The sequence below is a fragment of the Corvus cornix genome, chromosome 3 (genome assembly GCF_000738735.6).
Source record: "Corvus cornix cornix isolate S_Up_H32 chromosome 3, ASM73873v5, whole genome shotgun sequence".
NCBI classification, from domain to species: domain Eukaryota; kingdom Metazoa; phylum Chordata; class Aves; order Passeriformes; family Corvidae; genus Corvus; species Corvus cornix.
In genome coordinates, this window is record NC_047056.1 from 36,840,599 (window position 1) to 36,868,527 (window position 27,929).

The following is a 27,929-nucleotide window of genomic DNA, read 5'->3' on the forward strand; positions in this document are numbered from 1 at the left end:
CAAAGCAGAATACCATGGAGGGGACAAGCAGGCACTGAGAGAGGGTGAGACTGGCTCCAGGACAAGAGAAGTGCTTGCCCTGAGCTGCCTGGCAGGGCTCAGCTCTGCTGCACTGCGAGCTGCCCGGAGCCTGCCAGAAGCCCTGCTGCCAATAATTGGAGCTTGGCTCTTAGGGCAGGGGGAAGGAATGTGCCACGTCAAGGCAGCACTGGGTGGGGTTAAGGAAACGCATTGCAGGGAATTTCATCAGCTGCAGGCTTCCCTTCTGTGGGCAGGAGGGGAGAGAGCCTTTCAGGCAGCAGATAATGATGCAAAAGGCAGCTCTATTTGTATGTGCTACTTCCTGAACTGCACCATCCTAATTGCAGCTATTGAGCTGCTTTCTCCTTCCAGCAGACAGCCTGTGCTGGGAAACTGCTACATTACTGTCAGTGGAGTCTAATACTTGACAACACAGTTGTGAGATTTCAAGAAGCACAAGAAGCTCATTCTGGTGCATGCAGCTCTGGTAATCACCAGAGGAAGGAATTACGGAGTCACTCCCAATAATGACAATCCTAACATTGCAAAGTGACAAGTCTCCCAAAGTCCTCACGCAAAGAGAAACGCAACCAGTTTGTCAGGATTGCCTCATCTCCTGTGACAGTGGCACATCTCACTCACTTCCTAAGTGTCTGGCAGGACTGGACTCTGCAGATGCCACTATCTGACACAAAAACAAGTTTAGAAGAGGCAAATCCTTTTGGTCATAAGTCATCTCCACAGGGAAACCTTTCTGACTCTGCTTGTCCAAAGGGAACAACCCGTTCTCTTGGAGACAAGGCAGTCACAAACCCCTTGATAAGGTTGAAGCTATTTTAAAAACAAACTACCAGTTAGATGTGTGCCCTAGAAAGCGTCTCTTTAATTACACTCTGGGGGAATTTATGCCTGAGGAAGCTCTCGCCACAGCCTGTTCCGCCCACAACAGCTGAAAATGCTGTGCTCAGGGTGACGTGGCTGCCTGTCACCTGAGGCTGCACACCCAGGCTTACTCAGATAAGCTGGGAGCTCGAGGTTGTAAACAGCAGTGCGTACATTCTTTCCACACCACGGCGTGGTATTTATAGGGCTGAATGCAGGAAGCTTAGGAACGGGTGAAGGGTAGCTATCTCCACCCATGACCCAGCTCCAAGGGCAGCAGGGGAAGAGCCCAGCTCCACCCTCGCTCATTGTACAATTCAGCCAGCAAGCTCAATAAAACATCTTTATTCTGTACATTTATATATGTGCTTGGGGAACAGGGACAATCCCCAGCATTAGAAAAATTCAAGACAACAAAACAGCAATTATGAAGAGAATGGCACCAAGAACAGTCATGCCACAGATGGCAGGGATGAGGTGAGACCAGCCACTGGCTGTTTCAGAAGAGGTCACAGCACCCCCATTTGGGGCAGAAAACACCAGTGCTGCTGCAAAGAGCTGGAGTCCCCCACCCCCAGGCAGCTTTCTTTGTGACCCACTAGCACCAAAGGGAAGAGCCTGTTGGCAGCTGGGGCCTGTCCTTCTTGCAGGCATTGGTGAAAAGACTGTGTCATTGGAATACCCAGCCCACTGCCAGAATGGGAGTCAAAGGGATCCTGCTTGAGCAGTGACCCTGAGCCAGCAGCTCCTTTCTCACTGCTGGGCTGATGGGGATGCAGCAGCTTTCAGCCGGATCAGTGCTCCCTCCAAGGGACAGGTCACTCCTGCCACTCTTGAGCTGCCTTCTCTTCAGTTATGCCACTTCACAGGCTTCCGCCCGCCTCAGCATGCTCTTGGCAGGCTGCAGCCCCCACCTTCCCGCCCCACAAGGGCCCAGCCTAGCACAGAGAGCCACAGCCCCGCAGCACCACGTGTGCCAGTGGCCCAGCAGCAGAACCTGCTCTCAGGATGGCAGAAGGGCCACTTGCGTGTCCAAGTGCTATCACAGGCCCTCGCCCTTCTCTTCAGTCAGGGCTAGCAGGCCACCAATCCAACCAGCAGGGCTTGCTGAAGGCCTTTTGCTCATGGCAGACACATTTGGTCTAACAGTCAACAATAAAACCAAAAGCCTATGTACAGCTTTACAGACCCTGCTGCACCCTCCAGGCTACACAGCAGAGCTGCATGACAGAGTGTGAGAGAGTGCTCCACTCTATGTACAGAGTCCTTGCTGGCAACATCAGCTTTCCTCTGACAACAAACCCCAGTGGCAATGGAAAGAAAGGAATTCTTCCTCCAAGAGAAACAAATAAAATCATGCCATTGTCAAAACAGAAGTTACTTGGTTGTGTATAGGTAACACAGCCTGTTCTCCTCACGCATTAAGGCAAGTGTGTGAGGAACAAGGTGGGCTGGGAACGGCCACACCAGGGAGCCCACTGCAAACCACTGCTACCAATGTGCAGATTGAACACCAGGTGAACATCCATGGAAACAACCTGCTCACACCAGCACAGGTCCGGGCCCTGCTCTGCTCCACAGAATGGCCTCCTGTCCAGCTGCTGCAAGGAACAGATGCAAGTACAAACTCTGTCTTCATGATGTTATGTCAGGAGGCTGTGCCACTCACAGCAGCCACAGCTTCCTGGGAGTCAGAAAGCAGGATGCTGAAGAAATGCGTACATGTGAGTGGGGAACAGGATATCTGTCCAACAGTAAGACACTCAGATTGGAGTAACGCAAAACCAGTGCACAAATGGACACACAGCAGATTAAAGCCAACCAAGATTCAAACGGTTAGAAAGTGTCCTGAATGCATTCTGAGAGGTTCAGCCAAGCCCCTGCTGTGGGTAGCATGGCCTCTTCCATCCCCTGCCCAGAAGGATGTGCTGCAGGATGACTTGAGAGAACATTGTTATCAACCCAGTGCTCAGAGAGCAGAAATGGGACCAGATCTTGTGTCAGAGATGGAAAAACATCCCTTCACTGCTTGTCTTCAAGGGCTCTGTGCCTCCCAACCAGCAATTTTCAAACAGTAAACAAAGCCAGAACTTGCCTGCCCAGGTCTGCAGGTACCTCTGATCTATTCTGAAGGAGGGCAGGATAATGAAAGCTGCAGGCGATGTGGAGACATGCTTAACTTGTCCCACGTACGGCACTGAATGCAAGAAACTCTCCCAGGCTCCATCTCACAGTGCAAAGGAGGGACATCCACACTAGAACGGGACAGCAGCAGCTCCAGGCATTGCTCAGAAAGCCACAGGAGCTTCCATCCTTCTCCCCAGGTGCTGGTGAGTGGAGATTTCTCTGACCTACTGGTAGTCAGAAGCTCAGCTGTCCAGGCCCCAGGGACTCCTCCAGGCCGTTTTCTTTGGTGGTGATGGCTTGGAGGTCAGTGACATGCCCAATGCCTTTGGTGACTCCTTCACGGAAAAGCAGTTTGGCTCCAATCTTCAAGTATTCAGGATGCTTGATGAACCTGAAACAGACAACTGCCTTCTCTCCTGTCCGCAGCTTGTCCTGAAAAGAAAAATGGGAGAGCTTAGACCCATCTCCCAAGCTGATGCATGAAGAGGTTTAAAAGTGTCCTGAATGCATTCTGAGAGGTTCAGCCAAGCCCCTGCTGTGGGTAGCATGGCCTCTTCCATCCTCTGCCCAGAAGGATGTGCTGCAGAATGACTTGAGATAACATTGTTATCAACATGTGGATAGCAACAAGATAGTAACAAGATGAGGCAAATAAGCAGCATTCTTCAGACTGCATGGCTTGAGCCCTTCCCATTATTGTATACATAAGAAGAGACAGGAAGACACAAGCTCTGAAGAATGGAGAGTTCACCTCTCTTCTTTAACACGTTTGGAGGAAAAGCAACCATTGGGCAGGATAAAGGGATGGAGTCTGCTCCTAGGAAGGGACACGGCTACTCAAAATACCATCAGCCCCCAGCTTTACTAGAGGGCATGGTGGAATCCCAACAAACCCCACAGGGAGGTCCATCTTCCTCCCCTTTCTTTCCATGGCCTACCTTTCCATGGATCTTCTCTACGATAGCTGTCTGTCGAACATTCCCCACGTGCACTGTCACCTGAAACCCCTTCCGGAAAGTTGTGGCATGGAATAACAGCACAATCTCGGCTTCAAACACTGAGCAGATGGTGGGGTTCATTTCTGGGCTCACCATGACCATGCCCTGCAGAACAACCCAAGGTTCAGACCAGTTAGGGCCAGTCCCCTTGCTTCTGAACAGCCCCCAAAACCACAAATACACCTCCACTCCATGACTTGGGCTTGCATCTCATTCTCAGCCTTGCCCTCATTGTACTTTGTAACTTGGCCATTTCCTCCCCTTCCAGCAAGTTTCCTGCAAACATCTCTATTTCATTCCCACCCTATCAATGGGGGATCTCCAGGGAGGCCTCCAGCCCTGCTCACTGGACCAGTGAACAACCAGGCAACAGCGGGACCAACCTTGCGCAGCAGGGAGCGGTCGAAGGGTCCAAGGGCCAGGGTGGCTGCCTGCCCAGCCCGCAGCACGCGGCAGGCAGAGCGGTTCCGTTGGATACTGCACACTTTCAGCCGGAGGAACTTCCCATCGTCAGTGGGACCAACCACCAAGTTCTCCCCTTCTCGGCAGATCCCACTGCCCAGGGTAGAAGAGCAGGACACAGTTCATAAGGAGAAAAAGACATTTCACCCTCCAAGATTAACCTGAACAAATTCTGCAGGGCCAAGTCTTCGGACTCTTACCCTGGACCAACTGACAGGGATACAAAGCTGCTGAGAACTGGGATTTCTTACAGCAGGAGTGAAAGCCACACTATCACTCTTAAGAATCCCAGGTACAGACAGGGGCCATTGCACCCCCAGTGCTCTGCCACACTGCATTGTTTCTGGTGGAGAGACCTCAGATGATGCTCGTTCAGTGTGGATGTGCTGATGGTCAAACTGCTCTGATCGCTCCTGAACACGGAGGGACAGCTGCCTTTTCATGGGGTAGTGTGCAGTTAACCCCTGCTGGAATCAGAGGATCTACCTTTTACATTGCCTCCCCCTACTTGAGGAAGGAAGAAAGCAACTCCTTGGGATCATGCCTAACAACTGCCAACTCTAGATTCCAGCATGCCTTCTTTCAGCATGCTTCAGGACACATTCCTAATCCAGCAACTTTAGAGCAGACTGTCTGCTTGCCACCATATGACCAATGGTCTGCTCACGTCACCTCCCAACACCCTGTAGGGCTCTACTCTCACTTGGCTCAGTCATCTGGCAGCAGTCAGGACTGAGCCTCACACAGCTTACACTTCTGCAGCAGGTGACTCTAACCTCGTGGGAGCTCCAGCAACCATTCACATCCACACTCATCTGCCTGGCATCACTTACCTTGACAGAGTTCCTCCCACAACAGTCCCCACCTCTGGCACCGTATAAATTTCATCAACCTGCAGCAAGTCAACAAGAATAAGCTGCTCAGACAGACAGCTGTGAAACAGCACTCCAGAATGAGGACAAAGAGCCCGCCCCTTGTGAGGAAGGAGGTGAGCTCTCTGGTGGTCATCAGACACCATGTCAGAGCTTCACCAGCTCCCACTACCTTCCCATTAGAGGAAAGAATCTCTGCCTTTTAAATAGCAACCAGAGAAATGATCTTATCCCCAAGACAGACATCTCATGGTTAGGACATATCCAGCCTATCAGGCTTTTCTCAAGGACCAAGTCCTTTTTTTAATGTCTCTCAGTAGTCCAGGAATTCACCATGTCTCTACCTGTGGTGTCCAAATTCCCCAAACGTCCCTCCCATGGCACAGCAATGAGTCCGGTATCAGAACTGGAAACAAACTACCCTTATGCACCTGAAATTCTGTAAGTTGCTGCATTAATTCTTCCTGCTCTTTACTGTTGGTCAGTGGAGGGAGGATGTTGAGGAAGACTTTCAAGAGATCCAGGTTCTCCCCAGAAACACTGGACAGTGTGAAGATTGGGGTGATGCTGTCAGACACAAACAGACAGAAATAAGCAGAAGGCCTGAGTGCAGCTCCAGAAGGTTTCTGGGATTCTGAATCTACTGAGACCTGCAGGAAGACGGATCCTACACCAGTAAGTGGCTAAAGCAGGAAGGCTAGGTACAATGCCACAGTAACCCCTGCCTCAATGTTTGGTCGAGGCACCAATCCCTTGTTCACACACATTTTTCTCATGGAGAAGTAACTAATGCAGCCTTTTGCTCCCATAGCCCAGAAAAGTTTGGGAGGGGAAAATGCCTTCTTGGAGAATGCCGAGATAGGAAACTTGATGAGGAGCAGAGATGTTCAACACGTGGTCACCTCCCCTGTGATTACCCTTCCCCAGCTCTGCATGCCAGCCCAGCCTGAACTGCCTGCTGCTCCCAACAGAAGAAAGGAATGGTTCCTTACTTGGGAGATTGTGCAAACTGTTGTGCTGCTGTAACAGCATCGTCGTCTGAATTCACAAGCAGGGGGAGCTTGTTGCAGCCTGGCTGCTTCAGGATTCGCTCCAGCTGCTTCACTGTCCGTTCCACGGTGGCTTTTGAACACAAATCAACTTTGCTGATGACAATGAAGAAGGGGACCTTGAGGGCCATGGCCAAGCCCAAGTGCTCTCGTGTTGTGCCCGCTGCAGGAGACAAGTGAGAGTGTAGGTGCAGCAGTCACCACTGTAGCTTGTTTATTCCGACAGCTGTGTCTCCTGGCTATCCCACGGGCCCACTCTAGAGATTTCACCGTAACTGCTTAGTTCATCATACAATGAAAAAGCAAAATTATTCTTTTAAACAAAACCAAACATCAGTCCAGAAAAATAAAAACCACCAAGAATTTTTGTGACTGATCTGTCTGCTTCAGAAAGATGCAGTAGTTTTCATTCTTTGGCTAAAGTTTGCCAGAGAACAGCCACAAAAATGTCAGAGATAGATGTGGGAGAACTCCAGATGCCTTTTTACAAGGCTTTGGGATTCAGCAGCCCTAAGAATATGTCAAAGTTGTTTTCTTTTCTAACAAACACAGCTCCAAATCCCAAACAAAGCCTCTCTGTCCAGGGTACTTTAATGCGGTCTACAGCTGGTAAGAGGATCCCAGCTCTACTCCCCTCCCAGGCACTCACAGGCACTGGCTTACAAGATATCAGTAGAAGGTTACAGGTTAATAAACTCTTCTGACAACCATTCACAGCTGATAAGGACCCATTCCCCCCACTGTCCATTTCTCTTCACACATTGCAGTCAATCCATGCAGGCAGGGCAACACTCACCAATGCCAGTGTTGGCACTAACCACCAGCATGGCAAAGTCTGGGCAGTAGCTGGTGAGGCCAAAGATGGTTGTTTTCAGATACTTGTGGTGGCCAGCCAGGTCAATGAAAGTGATCATTTTGGAAGAACTCTCACAGATCTCTTCTGCTGTCCGGGAGTCACTATAATTTACCACCTAAGGAACATAAGGAGCTTGTGAGAGAGGCAGCCCCAGCAGGCAAGTAAAGAAAACCCAGCTCTTATCTATCCACTTTGATCTCAGAATTAGTAAGTAGAGATCATCCACCATGGGTGCAGGAAACAGTGTCTGTTGCAAACGGACAAGCAGCACTCAGATTCACCTAAAAGGACACAGAACTGTGCCACCTCTCTTCCCTCCTGTCCCACTCACAGTTCTAACAGAAGGGTAGTCCTATTCTCCTCTAGCTTTCTGAGTTCAGCAACCCACTCTCTTACCTCTCCTTTGCTGTTGAAGCCAAGGATCTCAAAGCTGATGCTTGATGTTCTTCCTGACTGGATTTCATGGAGATGCCGGAAGAGGTTAAGGCGTGCTCTGCCCCGCCCGTTGTCCAGCTCTCCTTGCGTTAGGACACCCAACAGCGTTGACTTCCCTGAGTCCACATTCCCTAGGACAGCTACTCGAAGGTCTAAGAACTACAGGAAAAAGAACAAAGAAATCATTAAACTTAAGCACTACTGTGCTGAGTGCATGAGCACTACTGGGCAGTGGAGATGCAGCTCAGAGAGCTTCCCTGCATCAGGGACACTGTGCAGTTTAATCTTGCTCAGATTCTGCTCCTGCTCCCAGCAAACCACTGCCCAGCAGTCGTGATACGCTCTCTAGAGTTGAGATGTGACACATTAGGCTTTGGTATCACAAAACAGGCCATTTGCTGCAGCAGACCTCTAAATCCTTCCTTGTTTGCACACTGGTCTGCATCAGAACTGCTGCCATAGAAGCAAAATAATTTTTCACCTCTGATTCGGGCAATCTCCCACACTGACATCTGCCTCAATCACAGTCTTGGAGATAAGAAGCGTTATCATCAAGCCTCCCTCTGGCAGCCCTTTAAAACATCTGCTATGGGCCAATCTATGACAAAGTGCCTCTAGGGTGTGGGCTCCCAACCCAAAAGGAAGCTGCTTGTATGAAGCCTCTAAGTCTCCAGCAGGAGAAGACTGCCAAATCACAGGTCCCTACCTGCTGGTTGTCAGGCACCTTTCGGACAAGCACCTCCGTTATCTTCCTTGGAACATCACTGTCGTAATCGACCTCCCTCTCCCGCAGCACTGTAATGTCAGCCCCAACCCTGCCACAAAGACAAAAGGAAGGCGTGAGACACACTTGTACTTGACAGCTCTTGCACCTCTACAATAACAGCTGACAAAGTGAAGGGGATGAAAGCTGGGGATAGCAGGGAAGGATCCTCGCACTTCCAGACAAAAGCCCTATAACTTTCCTCATGTTTCTAGAGCCTCAGGACTGAAGGGATGTCAGTCATACAGGGGCTTTGTAGGATGAAGCCAGCTGCTCAGGGGAGTCCAGGGAGGGAGCCTCTGTACCAGAGGCTGTTGATGCTCGTGGGCCCTGCAGACGAAGAGGAGCACTTACTTCTCCGCCATACGGCGCAGTGTCTTGAGCGAGGCTCGCATCTCCTCCTCCGAGAGGCCCACCAGCAGCCCATTGTCCTCCACGCCGATCTGATAGACAGCCTCACCTCGGCCCTCCTGTAGTCGCCACTTCATCTGTGTCACCAGGTGCTCAAAGCGGTATTGCGAGGGGTTCACCAGCTTTAGCTGTTTAACAGAGGGGTATTCTAGTCACAGCCTGCATGCAGAGGCAATCCCATTGCCCAAGCCAGCAACTCCCAATTCTGTGAAGCAATGCTCCCAACTCTGACCCACCTCTAGAAAGTACAGCCTGTATTAGTGTCTGAACAGAAGCCATGGGACAGGTGAGAAAGGGTTTCACAAAGGTAGAAGAACCTTCCCACCTCGTGACAAAGGGATCCGTACCCTGCCTGCTGCAGGATTAAAGACAGCACTCTGGGACCAATCTGTGATCCAGGAGCCAGTAAGTGCAAATGGCAGAGCAGCCACAAGAAAGCTGCAAATTGTTTTCAGGGATATCTGCATCTCTCTCTCAAGAAAAACATAGTGGGTATCATATACTAAAAAAGATTCCTAAAAATGAGTACTGAGAGCAAGTTTTCCAGCTCTGCATACTGGGTAATGCTTGGCACAGAGACACTGAAGATGAATGGTAGTTCCTTAGGGCAGTGTCCACTTTTCTGTCCTTTCCTTGGCCATGTTACCCATAGGCTGTCTTTGGTAAAGTTACTTACTGCAAAATAACCCTCTAACCCTCTGGGAGGAAGACCTCCTTCTGCAACCTCAAAAGACTCACCTTGTACTCGATGTTTCCATCTTCTGCCTGGTCAGAGAATGAAACAAGACAGAAGAGTTAGATGCTGTGCCCACAGGGACTTCTACAGGCACCTGATGCCTAGATATCCTGAAGCTGGTGCTGAGGATTTCAGAGAGAGGGAAAGGGGCAGAAAGAGACTGTGTTAAGTCCCAGCTTTCTGCCATTCTTTCCTACACTCAACTAGAACTCTCCTTATGGTTTGTTTGCGCTGTTTGCATCCCACATCATGAACACCAGAGGACAAAACTAGAGTGGGACACAAGGGTAATACTGTCCAGGGGGGAGTTTTTTTCTGGACAGTAAAGAATAGGGCCAGCCTAACAGTCACAGAGAGAGAGACAGAGAGTTCCAGTTTCAAAAAGGCACAGGCCAGCATATGATTTAAAGTCTCCCCCCTCACCCATCCATGACCCACAAAATGCCACCCACAGCATCCCACTCCCACCCTATCCAGCAGCTTCCATCCATCCAATGTGCACAGAAACAGGGGCCTGAGAACAAAAGCTTCTGCCTCCTCTCCTGCTCAGTGATACTCTCCCTCACTCAATTAGTTTTTCATTGACTCCTTTCTATATCCTTATGTATCTTCTCTCAACAAGGAAGGACTACAGACATAAGGAAGCAAGGCAATGACTCCTTTGCCAGCTAGTCACTGGCCAGACAGTTCTGGAGAACCAGACCTGATTGGGACTGTCTGTACACAATGTGCTCAGAAGAACTTCCTCAGCAAGGGCTGAAGCCATACGGGGTTGTAACAGAAAGGCCCAGGTATTCATCAAGCTCACTTCAACCACAACAGGCTCCAGCTTTCCATATAGAATATCTAGACAACACTGAAGTAATTTTTCCCATTGATTCAGTATAAGGACCACTGAGAAAGGGCTGGAGCCTGCAGGAAGCCACATACTCTGTCAGACTAAATGGGGCTGGCAACAGTAAGCACTTCCTTTTCCTCTGGACACCTATTTGCATGTCAGGAGAGGCAACAGCCCTCTCCTTGCCTTCCAGCTCAGCTCTTAACCACAGCGGTGCTTACAGTGGCAAAAGGCCAAGAGAAGTTCTCAATTGTCAGCTCAGTTCTTTGGCAGCAGAGCTATACAGTGAGAAAAGGGAACTTGTGGAAGGCTTTCCTCTCCTGCCATCTACCAGCTTTCCAATTTTAAGAAAAAACCATTCACCTATGGCACTGTCATCTAAATAAGGGAGTGGGTCTCCTTCAAGGCACTTGAGACCAGAAAAGCAACAAGCCTAGACTTGCTGGGGCACACACTGCACAGGGTAGCCAGGGACAGGAAGCTGTGTTGAAACTACAGGGGTCTGTCCAGCCTCCAGCTGAAAGGAACAAGAACTAAACTACGGCTGCAGGGCACAGTCCTGCCTGTGGAGAAGATCTATCAGTAGCGAAGCGCTGTCTTCCCATCTTGCCAAGAGTCCCAGCCCTGCCTTGTGGAGGAACTGCTCCCTCCCAGGACAGGCTATTATATATTTTACAGAAAGCTCACTGACTGGGGCTGAGCAATTGAGTCCGGGCCACCTCAACTCTCCCCACACTGACAGTTCTATAAGAGCAGTGACAACTGCCCCAGCTTACCACACACACACGTACTACCAATGCCACTTCTCCCTGCTGCAAGGGACAAGTGCCTCACACTCTGTCCATATCACCTGCAGCCCCATGTAAGAAAACAGCTGTCAAATTAGCTGGGAAGGGAGTCACTAGAACCTGCTGAGCTTGGCAACTGCAAAGGGGCTCACACCCACCAGATCATCTCTCGGGGAGAGAGATGCGAACGGGATCTTTGGGACTACGAGGCGAGCAAAGCTTTATTTCCGAAGCTATTTCGATCGCAGGCGGCAAAGCGCCCACAGATAGACGCCAGGCAGTGCGATACTACTCCGGTGGACCCCACAAGGAACTCGCTGGCACCGGGGACAGGAGCACAGCCGGAGGAGAGACCGGGGCAGGCGGGCACACGGCTCGCGGGGCCGGGGCTGCAGGACCGCTCCTACGGCTGCTGTCAGCGCGACCCCGGCACGGCCCCGCAGCAGCACCGCCGGCACCTCCAGCCGGACCCGCCACCCAACCTGCGGGGTCCGGGCGTGGCACCGACCCGCTCTGGGGGGGACACCGGCCCTCCGCCCCTCCCGCCCCTCAGCGGCGGCGCCCCCCGCCCCGGGGCCTGGCCCCGCTGCCTCCGCGGCTGACGGGACGCGACGGCCGTAGAGCTCACCTCGGGCGGCAGGTACGGAGGATTGTTGGCCTTCCCTCCGCGGCTCCGCCCGTTCTTCTTCTTCGCCTTCGAGCCACCGCCGCCGCCGGGCGCGGCCCCTCCGCGCCCGCGCAGCGCTGCGCCTGCCCCGCCGCCCGCCGGCCGACAGCAGCCCCCGAACAGCTCTGACACCCGCGAGTCCATGGCGGACAGCGCGGCTCCGCCGCCCCGCTGCAGCACCCGCTCCGTTCCCCGCTCGGCCCGGCCCCGCCGGCCCGGCTCCGGCCCCGGCGTCACCGACCGCCGCGCGGCGCCCCGGGAAAGCGAGTCCCGCCCGCCTACAACGCCGAGAACGCACCGCGCGCCTCCCGCTCAAAACTACACCTCCCGGCGTGCCCCGCAGGGCGATCCGCTCGCTCCCGTGCGGGTTCCATCCGCGGGGGCGGATGGGAGTTGGAGTCCGAGGGAGGGGCGTCGCCTATCGGCAGCGGCGGGCAACGCGCGGGATGCCGCCGCTCCCTGGGCCCTGCTCGCCGGGATCTGTGGGCGCCCGCGGGTTGCCCCTTTGGCAGTTCACAGCCCCGGATTCCCTGGTTATTGACACTGAGCGATCAGTCCGACTGGCTTCGGCAAACTGGGGCACTTTCGAAGCTGTTTGGCATTGGAGGTACTTCACGACTACGCAGAAGCAGCAGCCCGGTACAGAGCGATCCCACAGGACGCATTAAGCTCCTACGGGGGGGAGGCGGCGGGAACAGCAAAACATCGTCCAGCTGTGCGCCGCATCCCCTCACTCAGTGTCTTCCCAGTCTCCAGTTCTACGGCCACTGCGCCTTCTCCTTCCCCGCCGCATCCCCTGGGGAGGGCGGCGCTGGATCAGTGTTTGTGTACCACTGACACCCTTTGTGACGCTATGCACAGGCGGCCGCTGTTCCTGTAAAGCAGCCTCGGCGCGGCTTCTCTCGCCGTCCCGCCCTCCCCTCGCCGTGCGCTGGAAGCGGCACCCAATGGGGCGGCGAGCGCAATGTTTCCAAACACGGCACTCCCTGCACGCTCTCCGCCTCCCCGCGGCGGCGCGAAGGCAGTTCCTCCGCAAGACACCGGAGCCGCCAGGGCTGCCGGGAGCGGGGCCGAGGCCAGCGGAGCCGCTTCCTGCGGCCTTCCCCGGATAGCTCTGCAAAAAGCAGCCACAGCTCGCGGCATCGCCTCAGCCGGGCGGTGCCGCGAGGGGATCGGGAGCGGAGGGGCGGGCCCAGCTCTTGTGACCACGCCTCCGCGGGCGGGGCTACACCGATGCCCCGCCTCCCACCGCGCCCACCAACCGCGGGGTCTCCGCCGCCGGAGGGCGTGCGGCGCGGCCCGTGCGCCACTCCCGTGAGGCTCCGCGGCGGGGCGGCATTTAAACCCGCGGCGGCCGTTGGGGCTGCGTCACTGCTCCTTCTTTCCCAGCTGCTGGCGGGCCTGCATCGTGCTGGTGGCGGCGACGGGATGAGGTCCCAGGGGAACAGGTCGGTATCGGGCAGCCCCGCCGTGGCCGTGGAGTTCCCAGGAGCCGTGTGCCGGGGCAGCGGCTACCGTTTCGCCTGCGAGCTCCTGAAGCACGTCCTGCACCAGCGGAACCAGCTCCCGCTGCCCTACGAGCAGCTCGCCTACTTCTGCCGGCGGGCGGCCCAGGTGAGGGCGGTGGCCGCGGGGGGCACCCCCGTGCTCGGAGGCGGCCCCCGGGACGGGGAGCTTAGGGGGGGCTGTGGTGTTTGAGTTTTCGCTTGTGAGCTCGTGTTCTCGCTCGGTGACTCGCACAGCAATGTGTTGCCGCTTTTAAAGTAAAGCGCGTGTTGTAGCTGCATCCCTAAATGTTACCTCTTCCTTTAAAAACGAGGCAAAGGCAACGTGACTTTCAGGCTGCTGAAGGTCTCGACAAATTGCTCTTAATTGATTGTTTCCTACTTTACGCTCAAAGAGTGTCACTGCTTTGTTTGTTACTGGAATACCTCTAAGCAAAAAAAAAAAAAATTCTAATAAGTAATTTCAGAGTGGTGGCTGATCTTTGAAAGATGGACTTCTAATTCCTATTGGAATTCATCAGTAGTGTGATTCAAACCGAATAGCTATGGATTGTGCTTTTGTGTTCCTCTCTCATCGCTTGATATGGAGAGATGTACATCTTCTCGATGTGGGTACCTATAGCTCTCAAAACGAACACAAACCTCTTGTTTCTTGACTCTCTGAGATGGGGTGGGCCATGCTTTCTGCAGAGTACATTAGAACAAATATATCTTCATAACTGAATGTACTAATCTGAATTTTTGTTTTCCAGGATGGAGATGGAATTGAGAAGCCACTCTCCCTGGGTCTGGCAAGCAAAAAGTGCCAGCAGGTGCTGATGGAGCTGGAGGGTTTGTTCCAGCACCTGGAGGTCATGTTTAGTCTGACACTGGTTCCTCGGGTTCTTTTCCTACTTGGAGGCAACGTCATGAACCCCAAGGAGCTCTATGAGCTGAACTTGGAAGGGTTCTGTGAGGGCACTGCTGAGGAGAGCCTCCAGACTGCGCCCTGTGTTCGCCAGCTCTTTCACCGCCTGTTTGTTGCTGATGTCTTCAGTGAACTTAAGGCTCTCCCTGTCACAGGCACCCTTGTCCTGGTCCAGGGACACCGTGACTGTGGTGTTGAATGGTTCCGGCCCAAGCTCAACTACCAAGTGCCAACCCGAGGGAGGAAGCTGACTGTTACGTTGTCCTGTGATGGAGACCTCCACCTCAGTGCCTCACCTCCACAGCACACAGCACCCACCTGGGAGGACTATGTCTGGTTCCAAGCACCAGTGACCCTCAAAGGATTTAGTGAATGAATGGTTTCTGTAAAAATTTAACTGGAATATTGATTACTTTTTTTTTCTTCAAGTGTTAATAATTTCAGCAAATGTAACCATGTGTTTTTGAACCATGTCTGTATGAATTTTTTTTTTCCTCCATGGCATCTACTGCTTTCCTGTACCTTGGCTGTGCTCGTCTGTTGTCCTTATTTCCTGAGTTGTTGTCAAAGGCAAATCCACTTTAAGGCACAGTTGCACACAGGTTCAGTGATTCCTTAGGGGCCTGATCTGTGAAATGGGATTAATTAATCTGTTGGGAGTAAAACTGCCCTGCTGTGTGCTTGGTGAACTGGCAAATGCTGGATACATACAGTCTTCTCCTGAGTTCTAATGTGGCCATTTTCTGACCCTGCCTTTGCCAGGTTACCCATAGGCTATCTTAAGTGAAATTACTTCCTGCAAAATAACTCTCTGGGAGGAAGACGTTGTGCAGTCCTTAAAAGGCTCCCCCTAGCAAGAAAACCAGAGAGCAAAACGGGAGCAGGACACGAGGTAATATTGTTGCAGAGGAGGGATTTATTTCTGGCTGATAAAGAATGCTGCCAGCGTGAAGGCAGCTCCTCTACAAAGGGCTGCAGCCGCCAGGGGTGCTGGGGAGCTGGTGGAGACAGCAGAACCGCTTCCAGGGGCCCCCTGCTATCCCAGCAAGCAGCAGCCAGAGCTCCTGGCACTGCCTCAGTTGCAGTGGTAGTGTCCCACTTGAGTACTCAAGTGTTTGCCCATCTATTTTATAAAATCAGACATCCCCCTAACTCACTTTCTGTTCCTTAACATGCCAAAGTAAGACTTCTCAGCAACTGGAAAGTCTTGTAGCTAATGCTGTCCTCAAGATGGAAAGAGACCAGTTTGGTGGAGGCAGGGTAGCAATAAGCAATTTATTATTTTTTTACTGATCTTTATCTAACAGCCCTGACAATCAGTTAGCTATAAGATTAAAAGTAAGCAGTTTCTTCTCTAACCCTCTTCAGAGAAAGTTAGGAGTGGTGCTCTAATAATGGTAGATTATCCTCACTTGAGGAAGAAACTTACTCTTAGACTTAAACCTTTCTGAAATGCATAGAAGTCCCCCCCCATTTGAAGAGAAACTTGAGCCTACTGGTAGTGAGGGTACTTGCTGTTACTAGTCAAAAATGCAGAATGGGGTGGTAAAAAATCATTTGTACAAGAGGGTAAAGGTTGAAGTAACCCTCTACACTTGGCGCCTATTTTAACTTTGTCCTTTTGGAATGGAATGAGATGACAGAAGTAGCAGGAACTTAATTTGATGTTGTTGAGCTTGGAGAGCACTAGAGTGCTCTCTGCTGTATTATCCATTAATATCTGTTTACAATGTGCTGCAGCTGATTCTTAAACTTGCTCTAAGGGAAAAACTGTTAAAGTGAAGAAAGCTGCCTTATGTGCAGCTGCACACTTGAATATGAAATCCCAGGTCTCTTGAAGGAAATATAACTTGAATGTAGGAGTGTTTGTGCTCAGGAGATCAAAACCCTTTATGCTTCCACCAAAGCTGCTTGTAACACGTTTAAGATTGTCCTAGTGTTTAAAGAAGCGTTTGAACAGAAGCCCGGGCCAGTTCCTTTCACCTCTCTTCCTCAGATGAGTGCAATGTTACTGCAATAAACTGTTTACATTTTCTGTTATACTTGAACTATGAATGCAGCAATGATAGGGTGCTAGTAATGAAAAGAACACAAGATGCTTTGGGGATTTTTAAATTTGTTTTTTTTCTTATGAAAACATATAGAGCTTGATTTAAAAATTCTGTACTGTAATTATTATCAAAATAATATGCTGGTTTCTATATGTGATTACTCTGAGGGATTAAACAAATCCAATCTACAGGTTCTGCCTCTGGTAGAACAACTTGCTTCCATTCTATGCATGTATTTCAACTGCAGTCTCACAGCTGTTCCACTTTCCTGACAAACTGCATGATGTCTTGTGCCAGAAGCTTTGGTTCCTCAAAGGCAGCAAAATGCCCTCCACGTGGCATGTAAGAGTAAGTGATGATGTTCTTGTAGACGTCCTTTGCCCAGACATGTGGTGTGTGTAAAATTTCCTGAGGAAAATCTGCAATCCCTGTGGGAACATATATGCCATACCTAGAAGACATAAGTTAATTGCATTGATTAAACAAGTCGTGGGGGAAGTCTATAAAAACCTCTGACTTTGGTAACACATTCAGCTGGAGAAGTTTCCCTGCTCTGTGCAGTGCACTTTGTGGTCTGCACTCTGCTGAGGAACTTCATTTCTAATTAGGTATCCTCGAGTTTAAGAACATTACACCCGTAGAGGTGTAAAGTAGAGCCAACTTTGCACACAGCTTGATATTGAAACGTTTTCCATCTTTGAGTTTAACTTTTGTAAGCTGCAGTGTTGTGCTACATGACAAGATACCACACCTCTTTGAGAAATGGGCTGGTTCCTGCTTGCTTTAGAATTTGGTACCAAATGCATAACAAACACCTCTGGAGAGAAAAGGTGGGCTGGTTCAGTCCGTATAGGAAAAGACTTCCCATTTGTTTGGATGATCAGTTGCTTGGAGAAGTCTGCTCAGCAACATTATGCTCAGCCTCTCTTAGAATCATCTTAATGCACTAGCTGTCACAAGGTGCTGGGTTTCAAGTACTGCTCTCCAAATTGCTAGCCCAAGTTTGTGCTTAACTGTTGTAGTTCTTAGCTTGTCCTCCAGCAAGCCATAGCCTTCCTAATTCAGTTTAAACTTCTCTCTTAGATGTGCCCATGATCTTCTGTTATGTTTTCACTGAACTGAGTTACAAGTCACATTTGTTTGGTGAATAAGTATATAGACCTGTATTTTGAACACAAGGCTGAGTTTGGTGCTTTGGTAAGTCTTCTGCATTGTTTTGGCTGCAAGCTACCTTGTGTGAGTTACAGGTTCAAAAGAAAAGTGACCTTTAACTATATTTATCAAAAGCAAATAAGAATTTGGACTTTTATTTTTCTTAGAACTAATAAATTTGCTGGTTTAAGTGATCTAAATGTTTATACAGACTAATGTTTCAACCTCATTTGCAAATCTGCCTTGCAACTACCCACATAATTACCTGCTATAAGCATTTAGACTAGGGTCCTTGGAAAGGTTTTCCTTGTAGTATCGCATTGAAGATACAATGGAGGATGTCACCCAATAAATCATCACATTGGTCAAAAGCTCATCAAGAGAGTATTTGCTGTTGAGAGAGAGAGGAAGAAATTTAACTGGAAGGTGTTCCGCAGTGGTCCATATTGGGCTCATGTCCTGGAGAACTGCTGTTCCTCTTAATCTCCACTTGTTTTCAAGCAGCAAATTAAGTGGCACCTGTGTGCCCAGAGCAAAACTGCCTGGTGCTGAAGCAGTAGTGTGCAGGCAGTCTGCTGTAAGTTTAAACTACTGCTTGTCATGTGCAACTGTTCATCCTTAAATTCCAGCTTTGACTGGCCAGTGTTTTACCTGTATCCTCCTATTAGTTCCCACCTGTCAGTCTTTTAATGAGACTTCTCATGGAATAACATCTGTTTTCTTACCTTTCCAAGCCTCCATCATCTTTATACAGAAATGATTTGTCTGTCCAGGTCGAGAATTTCTCCAAGATATATGCAGCAAGCCCCACCGGGGAGTCATTCAGTCCACAACCTAACTCAGGAGAAGAGAAGAGCTGTTGCAGCTGCCTGGCATTGCAATACTTCAGTGCAAGTTAAACTGGACTTTCATGAAGAGTTCAGAGTTTTCCAGGAGAATTCAGTAGAGAGTCTGTATTCATCTACCCTGATAGTACTTTTATTTGTGATAAATTCCCTGCAAAGGAATTCTGACTGTAACTGAGGGCACGACAAACTTAGGTAATTCCTATACAAAAGAAGCTGAGACCTAAGGAAGTCCCACTGGGTTCTTGGTGATGTGTGGCAGAAAGAGCAAATAAAGAGATGACACTCTGAAAAGAAATTTGAGATAAAATATTTGGAAGCTCTGCCCTGCTTAGGATGGGACATATTCTTCTGAAACTAAAATACATTTATGAAACAGGGCTAACAGGAATGCAACTGATTCAGAATGTCATGAATATAATGGAATCTGTGCTTTTTCTTTTCACTTTTTTAAGAGTTTGCAAAAGTGCTTTTATCTCTGAGTTGGCTGGTGTTTGAAAGCACTGTCCTTGACTCATGGATTCTCTCATATGGCAGCAGCAAAACTTGAGCCCACTGTGATTTTCTTCCTCCACTTAAATTGCTTTGAACTTTGTTGATATCAGTTTTTCTTGGCTAGTTTTATCAACCAGTTACTTATAAACCAAAGCTTGGATAGCTGTCAATTTTACACCTAAACATTAACTTTTATTCATAGAGAAGTTAGGATCTTGTTGAAGTGTATAGGTGTCAGCACAGATTTTTGTGATACTCTCCCTCCCCTGGAACCTGCTTATTTATTCTTATGCTCGGATTCTCATGTTAACTAGTATTAATTCTTTTCTTAAGGCAGTTCAGTTTCTTATGAGTGCTGGGGGAGGAGTCTCAACAAAATATTTTTGGAAATTATATAAATTCTGTTAGGGGGTCTACAGCTGTTTGATTCTGCCTGAGCTCTGATTTTTGAAGCATGATTTCCCTGTGACATTATCCCCTGTAAATCAATTCTCCTTGTTTAAACAATTCTGTCAGATTTATCATCACAGACTAGACATACTAATCTTCATTTTTCTGTGGATGCCTTCACCTTTTGACCCTTAAAAAGACCAAGACAATCAGAAACACCACCACCACCATAACTCCCTCCCACCTGGTATATTGTATATCTCCTTTTATTTCTTTGGGTTTGTGATCACTTCAAGCAATAGGCTAGGCATTAGCTGACATTCCAGTTTGAGCTTCTTCTCCTTCAGTGAATTGCCAGGATGGGGGGTTGTTTGTTCTCTGGTCTCCACATCTGACACCAGCCTCATACAGCCCAGCTGTCTTTCCTGATGAGGCATTATTTCAATAAAATAATACCCCAGAATCCTCTCTAGTGGGGACTGATAAAAAGAATTCCTTTAAGCATTATGAAATGGCCATATGTTTCTTCATATTCCTTATCCACTGGCCCCAGGATGTTTTCAGGTGTTTGAGCTGTGTCTACCTCTCTGCAACTTTCACATTGCGCCTACTTGCTTGTGATACTTTTCTTGTTTTCAGCCCCATTTACTTCTCAAAGCTTCAATTTCAGGACCCTGTGTTTTACTTTAAGAGAGTTTTTGGAAAGGGGTTCTTGCCCAAGACAAGTGGCATGCTATTTAAAAGACCTTGAAAAGTGGTACTTGAAATCTCCATCTATTTTTGAGTGGTTCCTTTTAACTTCCTTTTACATAGTTCTTGTCCCCATGAACTCATTGCCCACATGGGTCTTGCACTCAGTCACCAGAACTCATTGCTTCTCAAATTTGGCTGGCCTTTGTACACTGATCACTCATGGTATTTGAATACTGTGTTCACAGGGATACAGAGAAGGTGCATTACCTGCAGTGTCTGGTTTGGTGCCTTGGATGTGTAAGTATCCAGACTCTCGCAGGACATCATATACATTCTTCTGCATGAAAGGGTAGAAACGTCGAGCATCTTCCCTACTGAGGCCTACGAGCCATGGTACATAAGCCCCAAGCATTATACTAATCAACCTTCCCAAACCTTGTTTGCTGATGAAAACACAATTCAGATGAAGCCCTTTCACAGATCTAAAAGTAAGTTAAGGAATAGAAGGTTAAATCAAGCAATTTTCTGTCTCCAAGTTTTCTAGAAAACAAGTCTGACTGCAACTGTGAGAGAAGCACTGGACTGAATCAAATACACAAAGCCCTTCAGGTTCATCATGATTCAAAAAAAATCTTTTCAATTCAAAGCATATAAATGCAATTGAATATGGAGGGTTGGGTTATCCCCAAAGGAAATAAAGCAGAAGGGGACGAGAGGCAAGGCAAACAGAAGGTAGGACTATGGAGCAAGAAGGCAGGGTGGGAACTGGAGGCAGCTTTTCTGCACTGATTTCCTTTGCTACTTACTGTGGCAGCATCTGGGCCATGTTTGTGGTAATACGAGATCCCCAGTCTCCTCCCTGTAGGTAGTATTCCTTGAAGCCCAGTCTGTTCATCAGCTTATGAAATATCCGAGCAGTTGCAATGGAGTCAAAGCCTGTAGGTAAAAGAAACAAAGGAGATCTGTTTGTCCTAGTGTTCCTCCCCTGGCCAAAGACTGTGACCTGACCGAGGCACGTGTGTGTAGGGATGTGGGAAGGCACAGTGTGCAATGCTGCTCTGCCTCACTGCTTGGAAAGAAAGTGAACACAAGATGAAAGAAATTCAGTGAAAAGTGAAGAGCTGACATCCAGTTACTATTGTGTTCCAAATCTCCACAGCCAGCCCAAAAGCCTCAGCCGCATGGGCCTGAGTGAAGAGCCAGGCATCTGCATTCACAAACTGCAGTGCCCAGGGGTGCCAGGGATGGTTGAGGTCTTACTCCAAAATCTGCAATTCCAACAGAGCCTTTTCATAGCTTACCTTTCTGGTGAGGGGCCTCTGAGAAGCCATAACCTGGGATGGAGGGGCAGATGACCTCAAACACCACATCACCCTCATTCAGGCCATGCCTGGCTGGCTCTGTGAGCAGAGGGATGATCTTGTAGAACTCGTAGAAGGAGCCAGGCCAGCCATGGACCATCAGCAGAGGTTGAACAGCTCGACCATGAGGAACATAGGATGGCTTCACATGGATAAAATGGATATCAATCCCTGCCACAGATCCAAGAAAATAAAATTAAAGCTCTGGTACCGTCACAGTTTCTGCTCTGGATTCTGAAGAAGGAGGGTGGCAAAATTGTAATTAGCATCTGGAGCAGAAGTTCTACAATCGGCCTACTGCAAGAACATGCCTGGCTGAAAGGGGATGTCTGGTATTGTATCTGTGTCTTGTCTTTTACACAGAGATATTGACCCCAGCTCCAGATACTGGGGTCACATGGAGATTAGCATCCATCTCCTGAGAAACTGGTCTCAGAGTATATAAGTAGAGCTGCACTTGAATGAATAGCATAATGTGGGTAAGACACATGCAAAAACATTACAATAATTAAAAGAGAAACATGAAAAAAGGCATTATAGAAGTCTAACCTAGAGATCACTTATGTAAAGTCTGGCTAACCCATCAAGACATCATTTATATAAAGTCTGGCTAAGCTCACCTGGCTAAACTACTGGGTGGTGGGGAGGAATATTCCAGCCTCAGTCTGGCTAAATTTCGCAGTTTTCAAAGGCGGCTTCAAGGCAATTGCTGAAGAGCACCTCATTGTTAGTTAGCACGGGTTCAGAGCCAGATGAAGCGCATCTTGAAGCAGACCTCATATTATTGACACTGTGTAATGGTCTTAATCCCTATAAGGTTATTAATAATAGAGCCTCCACCAGTGATTTCACTCATATCACTAAGCTGTTACACATACAGTTATCTCAAATATTGTCACTTCTTACATCTCCCCCTTCTTGCTGTGCGATTCCAAGTGAGACCTGCTCAAGCCACAGAGGCCCCCTCACCTTCAATGGTGGTGTGGAAGTGGGGGTATTTGTTCAGCACTTCCACTTGCTTGCGCCAGTCAAACTGATTCCTCCAGTAGGCCACCACCTTCCGCAGGTAGCTGGAGTTGAAGCCATAGTGGAAGGCGGCCCCTTCCACATGTGGTGTGAAGCGGAAGTTATCCAGGCGCCGGTGTAGATCCTGTGGAAGGGAGCCCTTCTTGCCAGGCTGGCCAGCTGCTGGCATGTCCCCTATGCCAGGGCAGGCACAGACAGGCTCTCCTGGCTCTGCTGGCTTTTGTATTGCTCTCTGGGACACCACAAGCCCTCCTGAAGAAGTGCCATACGCTGCATGACTGCCTGAATTTTTATGTGGGGAATACAATTTTCTAAAGGTTACGAGTCCCCCATGGGCACCCAGGAGTACTGGGTCCTACTCTTGGCTTGCTACTAACTCACTTCAGGGTCTTTGGCACTAGGAGCTTGGCAGCACTGCTGGTGGGGAGAATAAGAATCTCACCTTGAGCTGCTGGCTGCTACTTGGCCAGATAACTAGGGACAGGCATGCAGGGACAGAGGAGCTATGACTCAAGCCAGGCCCCATCCCTCTTCAGCCTTACAGCCCTTTCCTCTGTGGAAGCTCCTTAGTACTGCCCTACTGGTGCCACTGCTGTTCCAATGCCCTCCCGCCCTGCTCTGGCATCCACAGACCACTGTCAAAGTCTGCTGCTCAAAGTGTGGCCTTTCTGCAGAAGCCTCAGCTTGCACAGAGGGGCTGTTGTCTCAGAAAGTCTTCAGGGGACATTGCAATGGCCCAGAGCCCAAATCCCCTTCATAAAGAATGGTGAACCAGAGCATCATCCAAGGAGCTGGGTAGCTGCCCTGGCACATGGAAGTGCCCTGCTGTCATCCCCAAGACATCCCCTCGAAGCAGTGAGGTGGGTGATGGACTCACCCCTTGCAAATTTCTGCCCCTCCTTACCACCCAGTGAGTGGTACCTCGATTTCTTTGTCAGATGTTTCAATCTTGAAGGGACGGATGCTTTCATCTTCTTTCCCTCCGAGGGGTCTTTCACCTGAGCCCCACCACCCATCGCCCATGTCAATAGTCTTGAACTTGCGTCCAGATCTGAGCCAGTAAAGCAGCATCCCTCCAACCCCCAGGGCGGCCGCAGGGACCAGCACCGCATTCTTCTGAGAATATTCAAAAGACCTGGGGAGGCATGAAATTGTTTGTGTTCAATGACAGCAGTGTCAAAGGGACTGTGCTGAGGCTTGTATTCACATGCACTGGGACTGAGAAGGGACAAATGCCTATAAATCCAAGGCAGTCAGCAGGGACTGGGCACTTCTATAATTTTTTTAAGATCATGGGCAAGATTTGGGTCAGGGTACTATCTACCAAGGCTTCTTAGGGCTCTCAAGTCCTTGCTGATCAGGACTTGCTAATCACAAGGCTTCCTTGTCCCTTTCCTTGTGAACCAGGGTGCCCAGGGAGACAAGGTTCAATAGGATATGGGCCAATCTACTTTGAGGCAGGTACTGCAGTGAATGAGACAATAGCAGCTGAACTTGTCCAGCAACAAAAAGTGCATGGGCAGAGTGGGCTGAGGAACAGGAAGAGAGACAAAAGTCTTCAGCTGCTGAAGAGAGCTGGATGTGCTGGACATGCTCCTCTTGCCAGTGCTTTATCGATAGCTCCCCTACAGATTCAATCATCTCTTAGGGCAATCCTGGCTCTCCCCCATAGCTTTCCAGTAAGGTATGTCTGTTGATGCCCCTGTTTCTGTTCTAAACAGCAAGTTCAGACTTGAGGTGTGGGAACTAAGTTACCAGAGCTGGATTTGACAGACATGCAGTCCTAAATGTAGTGTACCTTCCCACCCCTCTGACCTGTGCTTCAAGTTCTCCAGTTTCCCCTGTGGATTAGTAGAGGTGTCTGGGGCTCCTGCACGGGGCTGCAAGGGGGCTGTGAGTGAAAATTTCGTTGCTGTCATCATCCAGAGTATGGAAGGGACAATGCTGTGCCCCAGCCAGGGCGCTCACCAAAAGAGGAGGTCTCAGCACAGAACAGCTCTTTCACTCACCTGATCTGGGACAAGACGGTCTCCCTACAAAAGGGGAAAAACCAGAAAGATCCTTAACAGTCTGAAAGTGTTGTCCCATACCAAGCCATGTTGACGGTGCAAAGAATGTCCCCTGCCAGTACCACTCATTGCCCAGGCATGTGATCACAGGCTGTTTAGCCACCTGGCAACATCTGCCATTATTTCTCCGACTCTTTGCATAGGATGGACAGAGAGGTGCTCACAAAGCACTGCCTCTGTACAAAGAGACAGTGTTCCTGGGCTGTGCTTTAGCTAGATAATTTGTTGCCATAATATTCCGTCCTTCCGAACAATTTAGATAAAAGGCAGCAAACAACTGCGTAGGTGTTCTTGCAGTGTTTCATCCCGTGACCAGCTGTGTAACTTCAGCCAGGAAAATTGTTTATTTTGACTGCTGTGTTGCAATAGGTGCACAGCCATGGCAGGGCAATTCCGAGCTCCAGGGTTATGCTGCTGCCAGCCACGTTGTGTCCATCGTGCCGCAGGGCTGGCACCAGAAGAGTATTGTGGGACCCTTCCGTGTTCAGAGTTTAATGAGCTGCTGTACCTTTGACACTTCTAGCTACTCCTGACTGGATATCAAGCCTTTAGGTCTCCCCTTCGTGCTAGGAAAAAAAAAGTATCCTCCTAGGCTCCCTTTAAGACTAGCAGAGTCCGGTACAACAACGCAGTCTAAAATCTAGCAACAATAGAAGCAACAAGAGAAAGTCTTGTTACTCTGCCTTGTGGAACGCAGCGACATTAGGGAGCTCTTTGGTGTCGTAATTACAGTACTTTGACAAAACAAACCAAAACAAATGCCAAAAAAGAAAAAGACTTGATAATCCATGAAAAATCAACTCCACAGGGTGTTTGTTATCACCTAGAATTGTTTCCCTGTGCTGTCTGAAATGCAAAACCTGGAGCCTGTGCTGGGTATCCCAGTAGCCTCCAAGGCAATTTGGTAACAATTGCTGAGACAGCCTATGTTGGATTTTTTTCCTTGAATCACTTCCAGCCATGGAAGAACAGGGCTCCTAAGAACAAATAGCTTATGAAACAGGTAGGAATATCCCCCTGCACTTACATCCTGGAGCTCAGAGGAGTGAAACCAGTCATCAAAGCAATAGCACAAACTCTGCACTGCTAACAAAGCAAGCCTGTCCCAGAAGCAGCTCTCTGAGCGACACAAAACAAGACTCAGTCGATCAGCACCTCCTCCGCACTCATGCTCAGGAGAACTCAGCTGCCTGCTCCCCCTCTCCAGTGGCCTGCTGACCCTCCCGAGGCTTTCTCCCACCCCCAACCCCAGGGAGCCCAGTCTGGAGTCCCTCCTCCCTGTGCCGAAGAGATCTCACCATGCGTTTGGAAGCATCTCTCGCCACATGTCTGCTTGTCCTTGCCTGGCCGCTGCTCCGAGTGAGGACACAATCCCAGTTTCTCCTCTGCTGGGTTTCTCTTTCGCAGTGACGTTTTCCCGGGGACAACGCAAACTACATCGTCCATCAGTGCCACCTATTGCCTGAGTGTGCAGCTGCAAACGGAGCTCGACAGAGGCAAGGGCAAAGTCCTGCGTGCAGCAGGAATAGCCCTGTGCACCAGCAGAGACTGGATGCCAAATGCACAGAAAGCAACCCTGCAGGGGCTGGCCTGAGGTCAGGCTGTGACAACACCGTGTCCTTACAGCAGAGGCCAGCTGGGTTATACAGCCCATACAGGGCCCTATAGCGGGAACCTCAGCCAGCAGCCTGAGGGAAGGGATTCTTCACTCTCTTTGAATCGTTAAAAAACTCGGTATTCACAGACAAAAACTCTCTAATTAAAGTAAGAAAGTGGTATGTTTATTACGCCGGTGGGCGGCACGGGAGTCGCCTCCTAGAGATGTGCCAGCTGCTGACACGGTTATTTGCCCTCTATTTATTTCACAAGGTGTTACATATTAATCATATACATATCTCCAGCACCTCCCATTCCTGCTTCCTATTAAAATGAGGTTACTAGTCCTTTGTGCATGCACAATTCTTTTCTTGATTTGGGTCGGCGGTCTTGATTTGAGCCAGTGGTCTTGAAAGATGAAGTCAGGGATCTCTTTGTCACCATGAACTTTCTGCCTTCTATTGTGGGCAAGCCTCAGCAAGCCTTCTAGAGACAGTCCATATCTCCTGCCTGTATTTGATCATGCAATCTAGGTGCTACCTATAATTCTATCAGCTTCTTTTGTCCTCATGACAGTTTATGTACTACAAGCAAAGTTTCAGACAGGTAGATAATAGTGAATAGCATTATACTTCTTGGCTAAATTTCTAACTCTTCGTTAACTTACCTTTTGGTTCAATCACTACAAAATGCTTCTAACTCCTAGCTAAATTTTAACTCTTCATAATCTTGACTCATCTTCAGCACCTGTTTGACCACATCTGGACTGCCACAGCCACTTCTGACCTTGCTGGTAGAAGACAGACTGGAGTGGGCCCAGCCTTGGAGATGCAGGGCCACCAAGCTGTGGGGGGCTGCAGCATATGGCATATGAGGAAGGCAAAGAGGCTTCTTCATCCTGGAGAGGAAAGGGTAAAGGGTGGGATCTTATTGCTGTCTACAGCTAACCAGTGAAAAGCTGAGGGAAAATGGACCCAGAATCATCCTGGAGGAGCATCAGTTGAAGGACAAAAGGCAAGGACACAAATTGCAACCAGAGAAGTTAAGGTTAGATATGAGGAGAAATTACTCCTCCATTGAGGTACTCAGACACTGGGACAGGGCTCCAGAGAGGGTGCGGGATTTTCATCCTTGGGGGCATTCCAAATTTGACAGGAACAAGGCACTGAGCAATCTGACATACCTGAACTTGCTTTGGGCAGGTGTTGGGGTGAGCTCACCTCCAGGTGTCCCTTGCAACCTGCATATCACTTGGCTGCATTCCATGTGCACCCATGATTTGCAGCAGCCAAAACATAAAGGAAAAGTTTTTAATTTTCTACAGAAATCAATGCTATGTTTCAGTTCAGGGGCCTAGATTTCATTTTCCTTGTGGTTGGTAAAATCTTCCTGGATGAAGTCTTCTCCTTCATAGGAATTTGACAGCTTGGGAAAATGACAGTTCAAAGTGTCAGGAAAATGAATTCACAAACACCAGAGGTTTATGTCCAAAAAGGAGACAAAGGAGTCCTGTTACTTTATTCAAATAAAGGGAGAGGCCATGGGGCATTCCCCTGGGGTCTCTCAAATTGTTAGAGGGTGCAGCCTCCTTTTTATCCTAATTTCCTGGCTGCATTTCTCTCTCTCTTTCCCCATTGGCTGAGGTACTTGAGAGGTACAGACTTCCCGAATCACTTAAATACAGACCCCCTTCTTATGTATACCCCCCCTTTTTCTTTTCCTATGGAATTTATGGCTCTTCCCATTGCTTCTTCTGTCTCTCAGTACCTATCTTTACCTACCAGCAGACCCCCAGTTTGTTTCTAAAGACAAATCTATCTCATTCCTTTCAAAAGCCTAAGGAGTATTAGGTGGGAGGAAAGTGAGCAGAAGAGCAGTATGGAATAAAGAATACATACATGAAACAGGAAAGTGAATCACTGACATGTTAGGCA

General features: G+C 49.3%; 3 protein-coding genes across 3 annotated transcripts; 1 reads left to right on the forward strand and 2 right to left on the reverse strand.

The window, feature by feature from the left end:
* Window positions 1–1,232: 1,232 nt before the first annotated feature.
* Window positions 1,233–12,131, reverse strand: GTPBP2 (GTP binding protein 2). The gene is made up of 12 exons (XM_039568917.1): window positions 11,867–12,131; window positions 9,615–9,641; window positions 8,820–9,004; window positions 8,409–8,517; window positions 7,664–7,861; window positions 7,208–7,382; window positions 6,355–6,574; window positions 5,794–5,929; window positions 5,324–5,382; window positions 4,412–4,583; window positions 3,969–4,133; window positions 1,233–3,462 (listed from the first exon to the last, which is right to left on the reverse strand). Exons 1-12 carry the CDS (start codon window positions 12,047–12,049, stop codon window positions 3,265–3,267), a joined length of 1,827 nt encoding a protein of 608 aa, XP_039424851.1. The 5' UTR covers window positions 12,050–12,131; the 3' UTR covers window positions 1,233–3,264.
* A 302-nt stretch (window positions 12,132–12,433) lies between these two features.
* On the forward strand, window positions 12,434–14,844 carry LOC104684464 (MAD2L1 binding protein). The gene is made up of 2 exons (XM_039568918.1): window positions 12,434–13,519; window positions 14,163–14,844. The coding sequence occupies exons 1-2, from the start codon at window positions 13,139–13,141 to the stop codon at window positions 14,691–14,693; spliced, it is 912 nt and encodes a 303-aa protein (XP_039424852.1). The 5' UTR covers window positions 12,434–13,138; the 3' UTR covers window positions 14,694–14,844.
* A 1,572-nt stretch (window positions 14,845–16,416) lies between these two features.
* LOC104684354 (epoxide hydrolase 1-like) lies at window positions 16,417–25,858 on the reverse strand. Its single transcript, XM_010391662.4, has 10 exons — window positions 25,698–25,858; window positions 24,340–24,363; window positions 23,252–23,465; window positions 22,274–22,454; window positions 21,245–21,475; window positions 20,750–20,879; window positions 20,211–20,425; window positions 18,246–18,354; window positions 17,786–17,911; window positions 16,417–16,819 (listed from the first exon to the last, which is right to left on the reverse strand). The coding sequence occupies exons 1-10, from the start codon at window positions 25,724–25,726 to the stop codon at window positions 16,618–16,620; spliced, it is 1,461 nt and encodes a 486-aa protein (XP_010389964.3). The 5' UTR covers window positions 25,727–25,858; the 3' UTR covers window positions 16,417–16,617.
* Between the last annotated feature and the right edge of the window lie 2,071 nt (window positions 25,859–27,929).